This window comes from Mus caroli, unplaced genomic scaffold, assembly GCF_978045245.1.
Source record: "Mus caroli unplaced genomic scaffold, Mus_caroli_1 scaffold_11, whole genome shotgun sequence".
In the NCBI taxonomy this organism is placed as follows: Eukaryota; Metazoa; Chordata; class Mammalia; order Rodentia; family Muridae; genus Mus; species Mus caroli.
The window spans coordinates 120,120,358-120,139,585 of NW_028227266.1; the positions used below are offsets into that span (position 1 = coordinate 120,120,358).

General features: G+C 47.1%; 1 protein-coding gene across 4 annotated transcripts in view; it reads right to left on the reverse strand.

The window, feature by feature from the left end:
- The window catches only part of Ulk4 (unc-51 like kinase 4), a 283,459-nt gene that overhangs the window by 211,893 nt on the left and 52,338 nt on the right, over window positions 1-19,228 (reverse strand). For all 4 annotated transcript variants that reach the window (XM_021173384.3, XM_021173385.3, XM_021173383.3 and 1 more), the window contains exons 20-21: window positions 9,033-9,194; window positions 4,410-4,592 (exon numbers count right to left, since the gene is read on the reverse strand). In XM_021173384.3, coding sequence (XP_021029043.1) covers window positions 4,410-4,592; window positions 9,033-9,194 — 345 coding nt within the window. The remainder of the gene's footprint in view (window positions 1-4,409; window positions 4,593-9,032; window positions 9,195-19,228) is intronic.

Here is a 19,228-nt window from a genome sequence, read left to right on the forward strand (position 1 = left end):
AAAATTAATAAGGTGGAAAGGAGTAGAGGCCTTCCTGCCTTTTCCTGAGGAGATATAAACAAACATCTGCTCACCTCAAATAGGGCAGTAAGAACAGACCAAAGATATGACTCTATCAAAGCCACACTTGGGGAAGCAATGGGTTTGTTGCAGTTACTTACAAAAGCATGAGTGAAGAATTACTCACAGGAACACGGGTAACTCAAAGACAACTGCATCACCAAAATGCCCACCCAGCCTGAGTGTGGACTTAGAAAATTTGCCATCTTTGCAACTCAACAGGCTGGAGGGTCACCTCTCCTCAGCCATCCTTGCCACTTATATAACCTTGGGAAGAGAGGAGCCTTGTAAGTCTGGTCTGTTTCAGGGACTTTCCGAGACTTGTGAGTTGTTCAGCTTCTGAGTCAGAACCAGGATCAAAGCTTCAAATCCCAAGAAATTGCTACAAAATATCCCCACCTGTGCATGCACAGGTGAGCCCACCAAACACACATGTGCATACAATACATGCACAAATACACAAGAAAATAATCAAGCATGACTATGCAAAGCCAAAGGAACAGGTTAAGTCTGCAACACAGAAAACTACTAGATACCGACTACTCGGTTTCGCCAAATACCACGAAAAACACATCTCTGGCTCCATCAACAAAGGGGCTGTGGGGTCCTAGACCTCATCTGATCATGATAGGGTACCCCAATACCATCCCCTGACAGAGCAGTGTCAATAAAGACTCACTGAAAGCTGGAGCTTCCATCACAACTCTGCAAAACCCAGGAACTTTTCTCCAGTGGGTCCCTTTCCCCAGCTGGGTCCCCCTTCCCAGCCTTGCTGTCAGAGCATACCATATGGAGTCTGTAGCTTGCTCACATGCAGCAGTAGTAATCTTTCTCCCTTCCCCTGTGGTTGTCACCAGGAGAGGCAGAGCAGGAAGCCCACATCTTCATATCCTTCCGTCAGTGATGAAAGCACCATTCCCAGACACTAGCGTTAGTGCAGAAAGTGTCCAGGGCCCAGCTGCCCAGCTGCCAGCCAGGTGCCCATCAGAGAAGGCAAGGAAGATAGTCAGGACCCCCTCTGACCAGTGCCATAGGGGCTCACTCATCCTTCAACTTCAGTATCAAAGAACTCAACAAGGAACTTGGACGCCTGCCCAAACCAGCACTAGAGAGACCATGCCTCCTTCCCCATGCCAGTGTAGTGTCAGACAGCCTACAAAAGTACAAGAACTAACTATTCTCAGAGCCTTATGACTTGCCACACAAGATGTTGTCTGCATATTGAGTTTCAGTTTTCAAGATGGCACCAGTGTGGGTAAATGTGATGCCCTGAGCCGTGCACTCAGGATGCACTTCTGCCCGAGCTGGGCACTCAGGATGCATTTCTGCCCGAGCTGGGCACTCAGGATGCATTTCTGCCCGAGCTGGGTACTCAGGATGCACTTCTGCATGATGACATCCTGAGTGTACAGCTCTGTTAGTAAAGCACTTGCCATGGAACTCAAGGCCTGCAGTTCAGTCACTAGATTCTTCATGAAGGTGAAGACCAGCTACACAAAGCTACACACACACGCCATGGCACATGTGCTCACACAATCACATACACACAGTAATAAAGTTTAAAGAAAGGAAAAGACAGGTCCTGCCTTAGCCACAGCACTGGCTGGTCATCTGGTCTCAGAAGCCAAGCAGAGTTGGATCTGGTGCATACTTGGGTGGGAGCAAGAGCCGATGTGAATTAAAAGTGAATAATCATCCCTCTTTTATCTGGAGATAACATGTCTGGAGAGCTCCCCGAGCTAGGTGCAAAATGGAGGGTTCCCTTTCCCAACAGGGCTTCCTCTGCTCTACCTTGTCTGGGGAGTCCCAACCCCCACACTCTGCCTGAGGAATGTCACGTAATCCTTGGTGCAATTAGTTGAGCTTCAGGTTCAACTTTCTAGGAGGCCTCTCCCTGTAAATGAGGTATCTGCAGAACCTTAAACTTCAGCCAATGAAACTTCACCCTAAGAAGAGCCCCTTCACACTCTCCAAGGTTTATACAGCCCTAGTTCACCCCCATAAACAACACAAGCTGCTTTGTTGACTATCATCTAAGATGGCTGTAACACTGCAGAGCAGAGCAGAGCCGAGGAGACCCCTCCTCCCTGCCATTCACTGCCCTGCCAGGATCCTGCTGCCCCACCGGCTCTGGACTCATCCAGTCTGGACACACCAAGGGAAGGCACTGACTGTGAAACTTGGCTCGGCTCCATCCTTCCCTGTTGGTGTGCAGCAGCACCTGGACAGCCAAGGGAAGAAACTAAATACAGAGCCACAGAATCTAATTTTTATGACTTTGTAAAATATAATACAATAGTGTATCAAAAGTTTAAAAGTAATTCTGTTAAAACTCTCCACCTCTCTACCACAAGTCAGTAAAGCTGCCCAAGGGCGACTGGTTTGTTTTCTTTCTTTTTAAAATTTATTCCTTCCTCAGATGTTACATTCTGACCACAGTTTGCCCTCTCCTCCTGCCCTCCCATCCATCCCTCCTCCTTCCCTTCTTCCCCAGCTCCTCTCCTTATTTCCCTTCAGCAGAGGGCAGGTCTCCCGTGGATATCAACCATAGATATCAAGGATATGAGTCCCCGTAAGGCTAGGCACCTCCATTCATATTAAAGCTGGATGATGTAACTCAGTCGGAGGAAAAGTGTCCCGTGTCCCACGAGCAGGCAAGAGAGTCAGAGACAACCGCACTCCCACTGTTAGGAGTCCCACAAGAAGACCAAGCCATACAGCCATAGAGTGATTGTACAATGATGGTAGAATGCTTGGAAGACTGAATAGGGAATATTCACACAGATTACTGAACAATTCTTGCTTGCAGCCACTGCCATCTGAGTAACATTACACTGGAGTGAAGACAAAGTGCTGTGCTTTAGACTCTCATGTACCAAGCTGTTTGAGTGCCACCTTGAAAGTCTGGGGTTGCCTAGGAGACAGGCCTTTGGGAACATGGGTTGGGGTGGGTAGGTAGGGTGGGCAGAGTTGGGTGGGGGCGTATCTGATTATGGTCACTGAGGTAGAAGGACCTGCTCACTGTGGGTGGCTCCACCCGCTTGACTAGGATCCTGGTCTGTATAGGCCAAGAAAGGAACTGAGCAGCCTGTGGTCACGGCTCTCTGCTTCCTGACTGTGGATAGATGTGACCAGCTGCCTCAAGCCCCCATAGCCTTGATATCCCTGTCATGATAGACTGAACTGTGAGCTAAAATAAACCCCCTTTCCTTGAGTTGCCTCATAAGAGTAGTTATCACAGCAACAGCAACTACAATACCATGCAAGTATATTATTAACATAACAAAATTCTAGCTTTAAATATAAGAAACAACAGACAGCATTCGATACAGTAGGACCACAGCCAACAAAGTGGGTTTCAATGGCCGCATCCATAATACTTCACTGAGATTTGCAGAACTCTGGTTTGAGAGCAGGGTGCTGCCCAGCGTCAGGGGGCGTGTCCCAGATGTGCGAGCACCTGGATCCATTGCTGGCAGAGTGGACAGACAAATGAAGAAGAGGCTCTGATTTTAAAGTGTGCCCCGTACCACCATGGCAGGTGTACAGAGCACTGCTTGGTAAGTTATCTTAGGAAGAGTCCCAGCAACCAGAAAAGCTAGAAACACGGCTAACTTTGACCCAAACTATGGCAACCCTTAAGGTGACACTTAAACAACTTATATACAAACATGGTCTTTTTTAAGTGTGGTGGCTTCTGAAACCACTGGGTTCAAATCACTCATCAAAGGCAACATTCACATGTGGGCTTTGATGCAGCAGGCGTGCAGGAGGCCTGAGGGGCAGCATTCCCAGTGTGGTTCAGTCATGAAGTGGTGGTAGTACACACCGTTCTTCAGCGGGGGCAAGAATTAACACTTGGAAAAACGATGGCACAGAGATGCCGTCAGAGCCACTGTGCAGACTAGAAACTACTGGGAATCAGATAAAGGGTATCAAGAGCCTGGAAGGAGACAAAATCAAAAAATGGAGGAAGAAGAAGCAAGAGATGACACGAGTTACAGAGATTTAGACCAGGGGAGAAACGGACATAGATCACAGGAACCAGAGAAAACGGAGCCCAGCCCTCTCCCTTGAGGAAGACAAGGCACAACGGGACCAAGCTGAGCCTTGAAGACAGTGTAAGGAAGACCAGCGAGAAGGAGGCTCACGGGTGTTACTACTTCTCCTCATTACCAGGAGACAGCAGAAGCCACATGCTAGTGCTAGTCTCCAAAAGCAGCTCCTTGCATCTTCCAAGGAATGCTCTGTGGTATATTTGGGAGTCTAACAAGGGTCAAAAGGCCTGCTTAGGCCTGCAGCAATGACATTCTATGTAGCATGCACCACTGTAGGAGGAAGAGTCCTACCTTCTCTTGGATCAGCCGCTGGAGATGAATCCCACAGGACAGCATGGCTGTGAACAGGGTCAGCATGTACTGCTGCACTTTGCAGATGGCAGAGGCCAGGGAGCTGATGACTGCATTGAGACCCACCTTCTCGATGACATTCTGGAAGGCGGTAGGAGACTGCCGTGTGATCCTGCACAGGGCCTGTGAGAGCAGGAGCACAGATCCTTCACAGACTCTGAGGGCACCCACACACTCCCCACACCTCTGCTCAACACCCACACACACCTCACACCTCTGCTCAACACCCACACACACCTTACACCTCTGCTCAAAACCTACACAAACCCCACACCTCTGAACACACACACACACCCCACACCTCTGCTCAACACCCACACACACCTCACACCTCTGCTCAAAACCTACACAAACCCCACACTTCTGAACACACACACACACCCCACACCTCTGCTCAACACCGACACACACCTCAGGTCTCTGCTCAACACCCACACACACCTCAGGTCTCTGCTCAACACCCACACACGCCCCTCACCTCTGCTCAACAGAGAGGGCACAAACCTGCAGCTTTGTCACTTGTTTTAAAGCCATAGACTCAGACATTTCCAACAAGCATGAGATAACAGATCCAGCTGCTAACATGACTGAGGCAAAGGGGCTGGAGAGGTGTCTCAATGGTTAAGGCACCAACTGCTCCTGCAGAGCACTCTGGTTTGATTCCCAGCACCCACATGGTGACTCATAACTATAACTCTAGCTTCAGGGATCCAGCACTGTGGTGGTTTGAATATGCTTGCCCCATAGGAAGTGGCACTATTAGGAGGTGTGGCCTTATTGGTAAAATTGTGGCCTTGTTAGAGGAAGTATGTCACTGTGCAGGCAGCACTTTGAGGTAATATATATGCTCAAGTGTGAAAGGGAGAGTTCCTTCTGGCTGCCTTTGGATCAAGATGTAGAATTCTCAGCCCCTCCAGTATCATGTCTACCTGGACGCTGTCATGTTTCTTGCCCTGACAATTGTGGCCTAAACCTCTGGACCTGTAAGCCAGCCCCAATTAAATGTTGTCCTTTCTAAGAGTGACTTTGGTCATGCTGTCTCTTCGCAGTAGTGAAACCCTAACTAAGACAAACACCTCTTTCTGGTCCCCACAGGTACTGCACACACATGGTGCTGTATACTACCAGACAAGCTAACATACGTACACATAACATTTGAAAGTTGCTCTCTAACACTGGGAGGTGTGATAATAATAATTACAGTGATGGGCTAACAACTCACAGGCTTTCACAGAACGAGCTCTCACTACGTAACATAGAATACTACCAAGCCCCTTCACGTTGAAAAAGATGTACAGATACTTAAACATTTAATGCTATCAATTGAAAATATGTCTAGTCTTGACTCTGCTCCACAAACTGGGCCTCACACATGGTCTTCCCTTTCAACTAGAGGCACCTTGCTGAAGGCACACATTGTTTTCAGTGTGTGCAGGACACTGTCTCAGAATATCTGACAAGAGTTCCTGTTTCACAGATGACAGGCTATGGCCCAGAGCAATCAGGAAGCTCTCACAGATGGTCAGAGCCTCGGCTCAGAGACTCCCTACACTCATGCACGGCTGTTTAAGTATATGGAAGTAAACTTTTTCAGAAAAATGTACCTTAGAAATATTTTGTTGAGCCGGGTGGGCATGGTGGCACACGCCTTTAATCCCAGCACTCGGGAGACATAGGCAGGTGGATTTCTGAGTTCAAGGCCAGCCTGGTCTACAAAGTGAGTTCCAGGACAGCCAGGGCTCTACAAAGAAGCCCTGTCTCAAAAAACCAAAAAGAAAGAAAGAAAGAAAGAAAGAAAGAAAGAAAGAAAGAAAGAAAGAAAGAAAGAAAGAAAGAAAGAAAGGAAGGAAGGAAGGAAGGAAGGAAGGAAGGAAGGAAGGAAGAAAGAAAGAAAGAAAGAAAGAAAGAAAGAAAGAAAGAAAGAAAGAAAGAAAGAAAGAAAGAAAGAAAGAAAGGAAGGAAGAAAGGAAGAAAGAAAGATAGATTTTGTCATTTCTGCAGCAAGTAAATAAGTAAAATTGCTGAGAACTTGAACATGCTCTACAACCTGCCTGCTCAGAGAGCTTTTTCTTTCCCACTCATTCCCCAGCTTCACTCCCCACAGCCAGGATGCTGACTCCGTCACAGAACAACATGATCCAATCTCTGTTCCAAGCCCCACTGGCGCTGGTGTTCTCTAAGAGCCTCAGTGCCCAGGATGCTGGTTCTCAGACTCCAGTGGGGGACAGCACTTCCAGTCAGTTTCAGCAGCAGTTGGGAAAGCCCAGTATGCTGGCTAGAAAGGAGCTAATGCCCCAATAGCTCCCTACAGAAGTGGCTTTGTGAAGAGTGGACATGCAGACTGGGGACTTGCTAGCATGTCAGCATTTGCTTTTTGGAAAATGGACTTAATTAAAGATTCCTTAAATCCTGGCTACAAGGATCTAAGAATAAAAGAAAAATTTCGGGGCTGGAGAGATGGCTCAGCAGTTAAGAGCACCGACTGCTCTTTCAAAGGTCCTGAGTTCAATTCCCAGCAACCACATGGTGGCTCACAACCATCTGTAATGAGATCTGACACCCTCTTCTGATGTGTCTGAAGACAGCTACAGTGTACTTACATATAATAAATAAATATTTAAGAAAAAAGAAAGAAAGAAAAGAAAAGAAAAGAAAAATTCCACTGTCTTACTTAGGGTTTCCATTACTGTGAAGACACACCATGACCAAGGCAACTCTTATAAAGGAAAACTGAATTGGGGCTGGCTTACAGGTTCAGAGGCTCAGTCCATTATCACTGTGGTGGAAAACATGGCAGTGTCCAGGCAGACACAATGCTGGAGAAGGAGCTGAGAGCAGCAGAAGGGGACTGTCTCCCACACTGGGTGGAGCTTGAGCATAGCGACCTCAAAGTCTACCCTCCCACCTTCCACCCTCCCATCCTCCCCACCCTCCCACCCCACCCCCACCTCCGTGACACACTTCCTCCAACAAGGTCATACCCCCTAATAGTGCCACATCCCATGGACCAAGCAAACTCAAACCACCACACCTTCACTTGGGGAAGTGCAGAGTCAAGCACTTGAGTGAGTTTCCCAAGAAGGAACTAAAAGACCCAGAGGCAGGAGGGCTCTAACAGAAGCTGCACTCAGCTGCTCTCTCACTGGGATAATGGTCTAAAGGAGAGGTAAGCACAAGGGGTAGGAGGGAGCCAGGGCAGCTGCCGGCAGGCCTCCATCTTCCTCTGGGCAGCTGGGGGGAACTGAGGATGACAGGAGATGGGAAGCCTCAGGGTGGAAGGTGAGGTGTGAAACTGCCCCCCTCCCCGGGTGGTATGAGGAGGAGCTGAGAAACACAGCCTGAGCACCCTACAACCAGGAATCCAGAGACGATGACAAGAGAACGCTTCCCATTTGTCCAACAGACTAATGACACTTCTTCACACACCATTAACCTTTACCCCAGTCACGACAACCACGTATGAAAAGCAGCAGGCCACCCATCAACAGCAAGGGAGCGACAGAGTTGCGGAGGCCCGAACACTAAAGTGGCTTCATCTCATTCTCATGGGATGCGACCTTTTAGCTCAGAATCTGAAAACCTGGACTAACAAGAAGATACACTCTCAGCCTGGAGGCCCAGGCTGCAAGCTCAGCGGTCAGGAAGCTGAGCTGAGGCAGGAGAAGCGGATCTGAAAACCTGGACTAACAAGAAGATACGCTCTCAGCCTGGAGGCCCAGGCTGCAAGCTCAGCGGTCAGGAAGCTGAGCTGAGGCAGGAGAAGCGGATCCTCAAGGTCTGCGTGGGTTACAGGAGTTTGGGACCAGCCTGGACAACTTACTCTGACAAAAAACGATGGATGGATGGAAGGAAGGAAGGAAGGGAGGGAGGGAGGAGACAGACAACCTTCCTGAAGGCAAAAGGGGGGCTGTGGATACTGCTCAGTGGTGGAACACTTCCTGGCATGTGAGGCCCCAGGCTCACCCCCCAGTGGCAAGGAGGAGAGAAGGGGGTTAAGATGGTACCACAGGGGGCTGGTGAGATGGCTCAGTGGGTAAGAGCACCCGACTGCTCTTCCGAAGGTCCGGAGTTCAAATCCCAGCAACCACATGGTGGCTCACAACCATCCGTAATGAGATCTGACTCCCTCTTCTGGAGTGTCTGAAGACAGCTACAGTGTACTTACATATAATAAATAAATGAATATTTAAAAAAAAAAAGATGGTACCACAGGCTTTAAGGCAGTGGCTGCCAAGCTGATGACCTGGGTTTGACCCCTGACCCCTGGGATGCACATGGTGGAAGGACCTCTACTGTGGCCACTCAAGCATGCATCCCCCAGATCCCACCGTCTGCCATGAACTCTCACACTCAGCTCCATCTAATTTTAACCTGTGATAAACGCCACATCCCACAAAGTCCCAAACTCTTCCAGGCTAATTTTTAGAATTCTGCTCTAGTACACCTCTTGAGATATCCCTCTGACCAACATCTCTACCCTTTCCATGAAATTTACTGTTCAGGGGTATTTCCTCAGTCAGAGTGCTCCACCCTGGTTCCCTCCTCCCAAGATGCCGGGCTCACCGATATGGCGGTTATCCGCAGGGCGTCCACGGTGGAGTGTCTGAAGAGGTGCCACAGGACAGGCCCAATCTCCCCGGTTGTGAAGCCCTGCGCCTGGGCAGAAAACGTCGTGCAGACATTCTCGATAATCTTCGCAGCCATGTGATTGACAACCCGTTCCTCCTAGGAATGAACAGAAAGCAGGAATTCAAAAAGTGCCGCTTCCCCAAGCAAAGGCTCTTCAGTGTGAGGAACATGTGCGTGTGCTCTCTTCATAGCTCCTGAGGATAGCGTTCTGGTTGTTCTGAGGCTGCTACAAAGAGCCAGCGGACTCCTCGCCAGCGAGCAGGGAGAACACAGCCCTCTGCGTACTAAACAGGAAGCAGAACACAACCTCACTTGCTTTAAATAAAATCAAAATGGGAAAATGACCCAGAAAATAACTAACATAAGGCACATGAGCAGTGTGAAAACCAGATGCAACTGTCAAAGTACGGAGCGTTTGTCAGCTCAGCCCTCGCTAAGGACGATCAGGTGGCAACCAGCAGCAACACACAGGCGCTCAAACACAGGATCCGACAGTCCTGAGACAGACATACCCACAAGGGTAACCAAATCACCCAGGGGCTAAAACAAACATCAACACATCAAACTGCTTTCAGGAAGCAGAAACGTTGTTAAGGAGGGCTGGGGGGGGGGGGGGATGGCTCAGTGGATAAGGGTGCTTTCTGCGGATCCCAAAGGCCTGTTTGGTCCCCAGGACCCACATGGTGGAAAGAGAGAACCAATTCCCACAAATTGTCCTCTGACCTCTGAATGCACACCATAGCACATGTGTGCCCACATGTGTGCACATACACACAGTGAGTGAATGAATGTAAAGCCTCTTTAAGTGCTTAAAATGTATACGAAATTTTGGCACTCGATGATGTAGAAAGTTCATTGGCTCTGACCCCTCCCTCATTAACTATTCCCTAGCAGACAGGAGAGCACAGCTCTACAGAGGAAAATGCAAGGCTGGGGAATGACGGTGAGGTGCTTGTCTTGCAAGCAAGAGGAGTTTGATTCTCAGAACTCATATAAAAAGATCCAGGTAGGCAGTGGAGGCATTGTAATCGCACTGCTGGGGAGCTGGAAACAGGTGGATCCCCGAGGCCAGCTCTCCAGCCATGTAGCCTACGAGGCAAGTTTCAGGCTCAAAACTGTATGTGTATGTGTGTGTGTGTGTGTGTATATGTGTGTGTGTGTGTGTGTGTGTGTGTATATGTATGTATGAGTGTGTGTGTGTATGTGTGTGTGTGTGATGCCCCAGGCAAGACAGCTAAGCCTCTACACACACACACACACAGAGATACACACACATACTCTCACAACACTTGAAAGTAATTTTAAACAATTAAAAACCAATAGGGTCACAAAAAATATGAGACTATGTTCTTCTAGTCATCTTTGATGGAACATCACAAATCAATTCGGCTGAGAAAATGCACAATACAATGGCTGGGGAAGGCCTCTGTGAGTAATACATTCCTTAGCAAGCAGACAAGCATTAGCCCCGTAGGTCCAGAGCCTGTGGAGGACCTCTCTGTGAGAGTTTACATCCCATTCAATCTAAAGAAAAACTGATGCAGCAGACATCCTGTGGCAATGATAGAGTAGACATGTTTGTCGGAAGTATTCACCCTTTACTTAGAACATGAATAGACTCACAGTACAAAAGACCCTCTGGATGTAGCAGATGTGGGAAGGTCTCCAGCTGGGATTCAACACACAAGACGTTCACACAAGAGAATCCGGCAGGCAGCAGACGAACAGGTCTCTGCTGGAGCGCTCCCCTTTAGGACTGTAGAGAACTCATACTGTGTACTGGCTAGTTTTGTGTGTCAACTTGACACAGCTGGAGTTATCCCAGAGAAAGGAGCTTCAGTTGAGGAAATGCCTCTATGAGATCCAGCTGAAAGCCATTTTCTCAATTAGTGATCAAGGGGGAAGGTCCCCTTGTGGGTGGTGCCATCCCTGGGCTGGTAGTCTTGGTTCTATAAGAGAGCAGGCTGAGCAAGCCAGGGGAAGCAAGCCAGTAAAGAACATCCCTCCATGGCCTCTGCATCAGCTCCTGCTTCCTGACCTGCTTGAGTTCCAGTCCTGACTTCCCTGGTGATGAACAGCAGTATGGAAGTGTAAGCTGAATAAACCCTTTCCTCCCCAACTGCTTTTTGTCATGATGTTTGTGCAGGAATAGAAACCCTGACTAAGACATACTGAAAACACATTCTGAAATGCACTGAGTGTGGGACATGCTGCCGCTGGGACTCCCATGTTAGGGACCACATGGGAGGGCATGCTGGGACTCCCATGTTAGGGAAGGCATGCTGGAGAGAAACCCTTTAAAGACAACAAATATGAAAAGGTCTTTAGGGTGATTCAACCCTAAGTACATATGACAGCTAATTTTCTCTATCAACTTGGCTGAGTTTAGAATCACCTAGGAGACACACACGCCCTTGAGCAAGTCTTTGAGGACATTTCCAGAGACGGATAACTAAGGAGGTGAGTACACCGGGAAGTGTGGGGGACCAACCCAGGATCTGAGATCTTAGGCTGAATGAAAAAGCTGAAAAGAAAACAGTGGAGGAAAGAGGAAAAGCCCACGGCTCTCCTTCCTCTGCTCCCTGGGCACTGCAAAGGGAGGAAGCAAGGAAACCCAGCCTCAGAGCTGCAGCCACCACACCTCTGCTTTGGTGGACTGTGCACCCGCACACCAGGGGCAAAATAAGCCCTTCCTCCCTCAGGCTGCATGGGCTGGGGATTCTGTCACAGCACAGCACAGAGAACCCAGACTGGAATAAACCCACAGCAATATGCTGAATGTGGGGAACCCTTGGCATGCTCCTCCTTACTGCATTTCTGAGATCCCACACACAGGAGAGACCCTTCAAAGGCTGGAGTGTGCAGAACACTCAAAGACTGCACAGTCCTCACTAAGCAGATTTTGAAGTTAATATCAGTGAACGTAAGAGATATGGAAAACTCCATTACCAGAGGGCTCAGCTACTCGGACAACAAAGAATGCTCTAATAAAATCATGAATTAAGTAAATGTGAGTGACCCTTTATTCAGAGTGGTCTCCTTGATGCTCTTCAGAGGGCTACAGTGGCTACATGCGATTCACTGCAGATCTCAACTTATCACATGGGATCCACAGTAACTCTCTCAACTCATACAGAACTCATGCTGGAGACAAAAACCCATACAGAGGTCATGAGCGTGGGACAGCATTTAAAAAGAGTTCTTTCCTTGTCCTTACAGCAGCGAGACCACAGAAGCAGAAAACCCTATCAATGTAATCACTGTGGGAAACCCTTCTGTAAGAATTCTTCCCTGGTTATCCATCAGAGGCTGCACAGTGGAAGACAGCATATGCACCAACTATGTAGGCCCTTGTAGGCACTTGGCCCCATCTTCAACACCAGGAAAGTCATAATGAAGAAAAACCAAATTTGATTTGTTTAGAGGATCTTGCCTTGTTGTACATTTGACAACATGCAAAACAAAGCTAAAGAGGTCAGTAAAACTTTTCTTTGTTAAAATAAAATCTTCCTTTAGGAGAAATCTTACTAATAAGGAAGGGGGAAATACACACACAACACACACACAGAACACAGCTCTGACCTCCCATGGCCCATGGGGACTCCTCACATGGGAACTGTACCTGTGGAGAGTGAGGTGAGGCAGCTTTCACCAACCACAGTGATGAATGCCTGCACTGTAGTACAGAGGAAGCCTCATGCCCACAATGCCATTCTAACCAGAAATATACTTCTTTTACCTAGATGGAGTGTTGGACAGATGTCAGAACATGGTCCAAGAATGGAGTCATGTGAGGGAGATTCTGAGTGCTTGTGAGAAACTCCAAGAAAACAAGCCAAGAGTCTCTCGACCTCAGCTTCTTCAGAAACACTGAATTATTCTTGAAACCTGCTTCCAAACCCCTCCCAGATGCACGTGAGGAGTGGGTTTATGTTAGAGTATTGATCACAGCTGGCTATTGCTATTTGTTTCTATGTTTCCATGGAAACCGTGTTCTTGCCGCCCGCAGCTTGTCCTTGAGATTGTTCACTTTACTTGTGTGATTCCTCCCACCCCTCGAGTGTAAGACGTCTGGTGCTCTGCGTGGGTTGGCTATTGCCTGAGACTTTATTCCCAGGCCTCCTCTCCGGGGCCGCACCACCATTAGAGTGGTGAACATCAGGGTTTACAAGAGGCTTCGCATAATGACGCAGTGACTGGTCGACTTCACAATCTTCAGAGAAGTCCTAAGCGCCCTTTAAGGCACAAAACATGAAGTACTAATTCTGAACTGAAGAAAGAAAAATGTACAGAATGATTAGGGTGCTTAGTGATGATGGAAAATAACCAAGAACTTAAGGCTGCTGGTGTGGAGCTCTAAGGGATGAGCCTTCCTTGGGAACCCCCCTCCCCCGCTTCGGTCAGAGCCCACGAGCTCACGCATTGGTCACCAAACAAAACATGACAGTCCCCTCATGTTTTCTCACTGTTGTTCAGTCTCAGCCTCTCTCTCTCTCTCTCTCTCTCTGTGTCATAGAGTAGAGTTTATTTAGGGCATGGTGAAGGGAGTCAAGAGGGTAGTAGGGGCAGAGAAAGGCCCAGTGTTCCTCAGTAAAATTGACAGTAAAATTCAGGAAAAAAAATCTATAATACAAACTTGGGGGATAAATTTGACCAAAGAACTGTAAGATCAAAGACTTGAAACTGTAAAATAATGAGGAAAGAAACTGAAGATGGTTTGGATGAACAGAAAGATGCCCAGGTTCACCACCTGGAGGGATTAACATTGCCAAAAAATGCAATGGCCTCCCTATCAAAGTTCCAACACTGTTATTAAAGGAACAAGAAGAAAGTCGAAAATTCATATGGAACCACAAAGGACCCCAAACAGCCATATGAGGGGCCAGATGTGGCACGTGCCTGTGAAACCAGCACCTGGAGAATAGAGACCAAAGACTGTGGGGACTGCAGGGACTGGGGAGACTAGAGGGGCTGAGGGGACTGTGAGGACTGAGGGGACTGTGAGGACTGAGGGGACTGGAGGGACTGGGGAGACTGAGGGGCTGAGGGGACTGTGAGGACTGGGGGGACTGGGGGGCTGAGGGGACTGGAGGGACTGGGGAGACTGAGGGGCTGAGGGGACTGTGAGGACTGAGGGAGGGGACTTGGGGAGACTGAGGGGACTGGGGGGCTGAGGGGACTGGGGGGGCTGAGGGGACTGGGGGGCTGAGGGGACTGGGGGGGCTGAGGGGACTTAGGGAGACTGAGGGGACTGGGGGAGATGAGGGGACTGGGGGGGCTGAGGGGACTGGGGGGCTGAGGGGACTTGGGGAGACTGAGGGGACTGGGGGAGATGAGGGGACTGGGGGGCTGAGGGGACTGGGGGGCTGAGGGGACCTGGGGGGCTGAGGGGACTGGGGGGTACTGGGGACACTGGGAGTTTAAGACCAACCTAGGCTATACAGGAAGTTCCAGGCCAACCAAGGCTACACTACAAGAAATCATCTCTAAAACCAACAAAACAAAACAAAACAAAACAAAAAAACATACAAATATGAACAGATAAAAGAGAAAGTTTAGCCGGGCGTGGTGGCGCACGCCTTTAATCCCAGCACTCGGGAGGCAGAGACAGCCGGATTTCTGAGTTCGAGGCCAGCCTGGTCTACAAAGTGAGTGCCAGGACAGCCAGGGCTATACAGAGAAACCCTGTCTCGAAAAACCAAAAAAAAAAAAAAAAAGAGAAAGTTTATAATGAATACATAAAAGCATCTGCATTAACTACAGGGACTTCATGTCTTATGTTTATTTCCTTAGGGAGTACGTGTGGAGTGCATGTTAATCACATGCAGAAATCACATGCAGACTGGGTTTGGCGGCAAGGCCACTGCCTCTTGGCCATCTCACCTGACCTTGGTTTAAGACTTTTGGCTGTCAGGCAGGCACTGTAAAGAAAGTGGGAAGGCCACTACCAACTACAAGTACCCACGACATGGTTCAGCTGTTAAGAGCACATGTGTTCCTATGTTGGGTGGCAGACATGTCTGTATGTCCAGCTCCAAGGGATCTGATGCCCTCTTCTGGCTAGTGGGCACCTGTACTCATGTGCACAAAGACACACACACACACACACACACACATACTTAGTTAAAAATAAATCTTTTTAAAGCACCAGAAACACACAATCGAAGGAGACAAACATGAATTTCTTTAGGCAGAGTGTCACCCCGTGTGCAGCTTTCCCAACAGTTCAGAAAATAAAGGCACAAATGCCTGGGTTTTAAATTCAGTGCCATAACTTAGGTGGGGCGAAATGGTGACAGCTGCCCAGTGGAGGTGAGGAAAGGGGGCTCCCACTGTGACTTTCTCCCCTTTACAGATGGCTGCAATGGTTTCCAGCAGTGGGGCACAGCAGCACAGCTCCCTACAAAGCAAAAGGTAAATCGGATCTAAGGGAAGACAAGTGTTCCTGAGAAGAAAGCAAAGCAAGCAGGTGACAGGAAGGCTGGCCATCCTCACAAACCAACCGTCGTCGGGAGATCTGCCCATCCTGCCTAACAACAAAATACCTGAGGATAGCAAGTGTTTGATGAGCTGTGGGCTTGGGCTCTTCACACCCTGCTGGTGGAAGGGCAAATCCACTTCCCAGCACATTCTGGGGGCTGAGAGGAACTGTGGTTTAGACAAACATTTGCCAACCCCAGCCTAGCTATAAACAACAGAATTGTTGAACTGGGCATGCATCTCAGAGGTGGCAGCAGAGGGTGCACCATCAACACCCTGTTCAACATGCACATGTCCTGGATTCGATTCCTTCCATCAAAAAGTGTCAGGGGAAATACTGTACCCTCCCTTCCAGAGGTCAGCACTGAGGACCAATGAACTTTGTGCATAGCTGTGCATTCAACGATGGAAACTTGATTGAAGTCACAGAGGCCCTTATTCCACAAAAGAGGATAAGGGCCAGTGAGAGGGCTCAGCAGGTAGAGGAGCTTGCAGCCAAGCCTGATGATGTGAGTTAGATTCCAGGACTCATATGGGGGAAGAAAGAACTGACTTCCCCAAGTTCTTCTCTGACTTGTGCCATAGCATACATAAATAAATATCTAAAGAATAGATAAGATGGAGTCCCATAACACCCAGAGGAAGCTCCACTCCCAGGCACTCTAACATGCCCAGGATCATAGGATAGAGGTGAGTAGGACACAACATCTGTCCCAACACCACTGGGAGTAACTGGGACCAGTGGGATCCAGGGATGCAGGAGCCCCACCCAACCAGTGGCACAGGTTCCTCCCGGTCTGGGCTGGTGTCCTGAGCAGACATTGGGCCCAAACTCTGCAGCCAGTCCCACAACACCCAGAGGAAGCTCCACTTCCAGGTGTTCTAACACACCCAGGATCACAGGATCCCAGGGGCGTGGTCACACCAGAATCTCAGGTCCCAGAGGCAACTTGACTTCCAGGAGCTCTGACACACCCAGGATCTCAGGATCACAGGATGCCAAAATCACAGGATCACAGAGACAACTGAATTCTGAGGAGTTCTGACACAACCAGAATCATTGGAAGGACAGGCTCCAGTCAGACATAGCCAGGGCAGGTAGCACTGGAGATAATCAGATGGCGGAAGGCAAGGGTAAGAACATAGGCAACAGAAACCAAGGTTACTTGGCATCATCACAACCCAATTCTCCCACCATAGCAAGTCCTGGATACACCATCACACTGGAAAAGCAAAATTTGGATCTAAAATCACTTCTCATGATGGTGATAGAGAACTTTAAGAAGGACATAAATAACTCCCATAAAGAAATACAGGAAAAACTGGGCAGTGGTGGCACACGCCTTTAATCCCAGCACTTGGGAGGCAGAGGCAGGTGGATTTCTGAGTTCAAGGCCAGCCTGGTCTACAGAGTGAGTTCCAGGACAGCCAGAGCTAAACAGAGAAACCCTGTCTTGAAAAACCGAAAAAAAAAAAAAAAAAAAAAAGAAAAATAGGAGAATACAGTTAAACAGGTAGGAGCCCTTAAAAAGGAAACACAAAAATCCCTTAAAGAATGACAGGAAAACACAATCAAACAGGCAAAGGAACTGAACAAAACCATCCAAGATCTAAAAATGGAAATAGAGATAATAAAGAAATCACAAAGGGAGACAGCCATGGAGATAGAAAACCTAAGAAAGAGATCAGGAGTCATAGATGCAAGCATCACCAACAGAATGCAAGAGATAGAAGAGAGAATCTCAAGTGCAGAAAATACCACAGAAAACACTGACACAACAATCAGAGAAAATGCAAAAGGCAAAAAGCTCCTAAACCAAAACATTCAGGAAATCCAGGACACAATAAGAAGACCAAACCTAAAGATAATAGGTATAGAAGAGAGTGAAGATTCCCAACTTAAAGAGCCACTAGATATCTTCAACCAAATTATAGAAGAAAACTTCCTTAACCTAAAGAAAGAGATGCCCATGAACATACAAGAGGCCTACAGAACTCCAAATAGACTGGACCAGAAGAGAAATTCCTCCTGTCACATAATAATCAAAACACCAAATGCACTAAACAAAGAAAGAATATTAAAAGCAGTAAGGGAAAAAGGTCAAGTAACATATAAAGGCAGACTTACCAGAATTACATCAGACTTCTCACCAGAGACTATGAAAGCTAGAAGATCCTGGGCAGATGTCATGCAGACCCTAAGAAAACACAAATGCCAGCCCAGGCCAATATACCCAGCAAAACTCTCAGTTACCATAGATGGAGAATCCAAGATATTCCATGACAAAACCAAATTTACACAATAACTTTCCACAAATCCAGCCCTACAAAGGATAATAGATGGAAAACACCAACACAAGGAGGGAAACTATACCCTAGAAAAAGGAAGAAAGTAATCTTTCAACAAACCCCAAAAGAAGATAGCCACACCAACATGATTCTACCTCTAACAACAAAAATAACAAGAAGTAACAATCACTTTTCCTTAATATCTCTTAAAATCAATGGACTCAATTCCCTAATAAAAAGACATAGACTAACAGACTGGATATGTAAACAGGACCCAGCATTTTGCTGCATACAGGAAACACACCTCAGTGACAAAGACAGACACTACCTCAGAGTAAAAGGTTGGAAAACAATTTTCCAAGCAAATGGTCCCAAGAAACAAGCTGAAGTAGCCATTCTAATATCGAACAAAAACACCTATTTAGGAGTAATAGGCTATTCTGGGTCTTTTGTTGTTCCATGTCAACTGGAGGATTTTCTTTCTATTTATGTGAAGAATGAGATGAGGATGTTGATTGTGATTTCATTGAATCAGTAAATTGTTTTGGTAGGAAGGTCTTTTTTCACAATGTTAATTCTACCAAGCTGCACACTTGGGAGGTCTTCAAATTCTAGTGTGTTTATTAATCTCTTTCTTCACACATTTAAAGTTTTCATTGTAGAGTTTTTTTTTTTTTTTTTACCTCTTTCGTTATATATATTCTAAATATTTTATTTTATCTGAGAAACTGGGAAGAGGAGTGTGTCCATGATCTCTCTCTCAGCAGGCTTGTACTCATATGTATTAAGACTGGTACATTTTGTAAGCCAATTATGTATCATAACACTTTGCTGAAATTATTGATAATTTCTACAATTTTTCTAGTCAAATTTTGGGAACACTGGGTATAGGATAATATAATCTTCAACTGAAAATAATTTGACTTAATATTCTCCTGTTTGTATCCCTTCTCTTGCCTTATTGCTCCAGCTAATGCTTCAATCATGTTATGGATGAGCAGTAGGGACAGTGGGCAGTCCTCTCCCAGTCCTGATTTTAATGGGGCTTATTAATGGTTTTATTCATTTAGGATGATATTGGCCATGGGTTTGTCATACATAACCTTTATTATATTGGAATATGTTTCCTACAGTCCTACTTGTTCTAGGACTTTTATTAAGAAGGCATGTTTAATCTTTCCAGAAAAAAAATTTTTTTGCTTCCATTGAGATGATCATATAATTCTTGTATTTTTGTCCATGTATTTGGTCTATTATATTTGTTTATATCTGTTAAAAAATAAAAAATAAAACAATGAGAGAGAAAAAAAAACAAAACAGAAAGAAAAAAAAAAAGAATAGGTAAGGTGTAATCCAAGAGG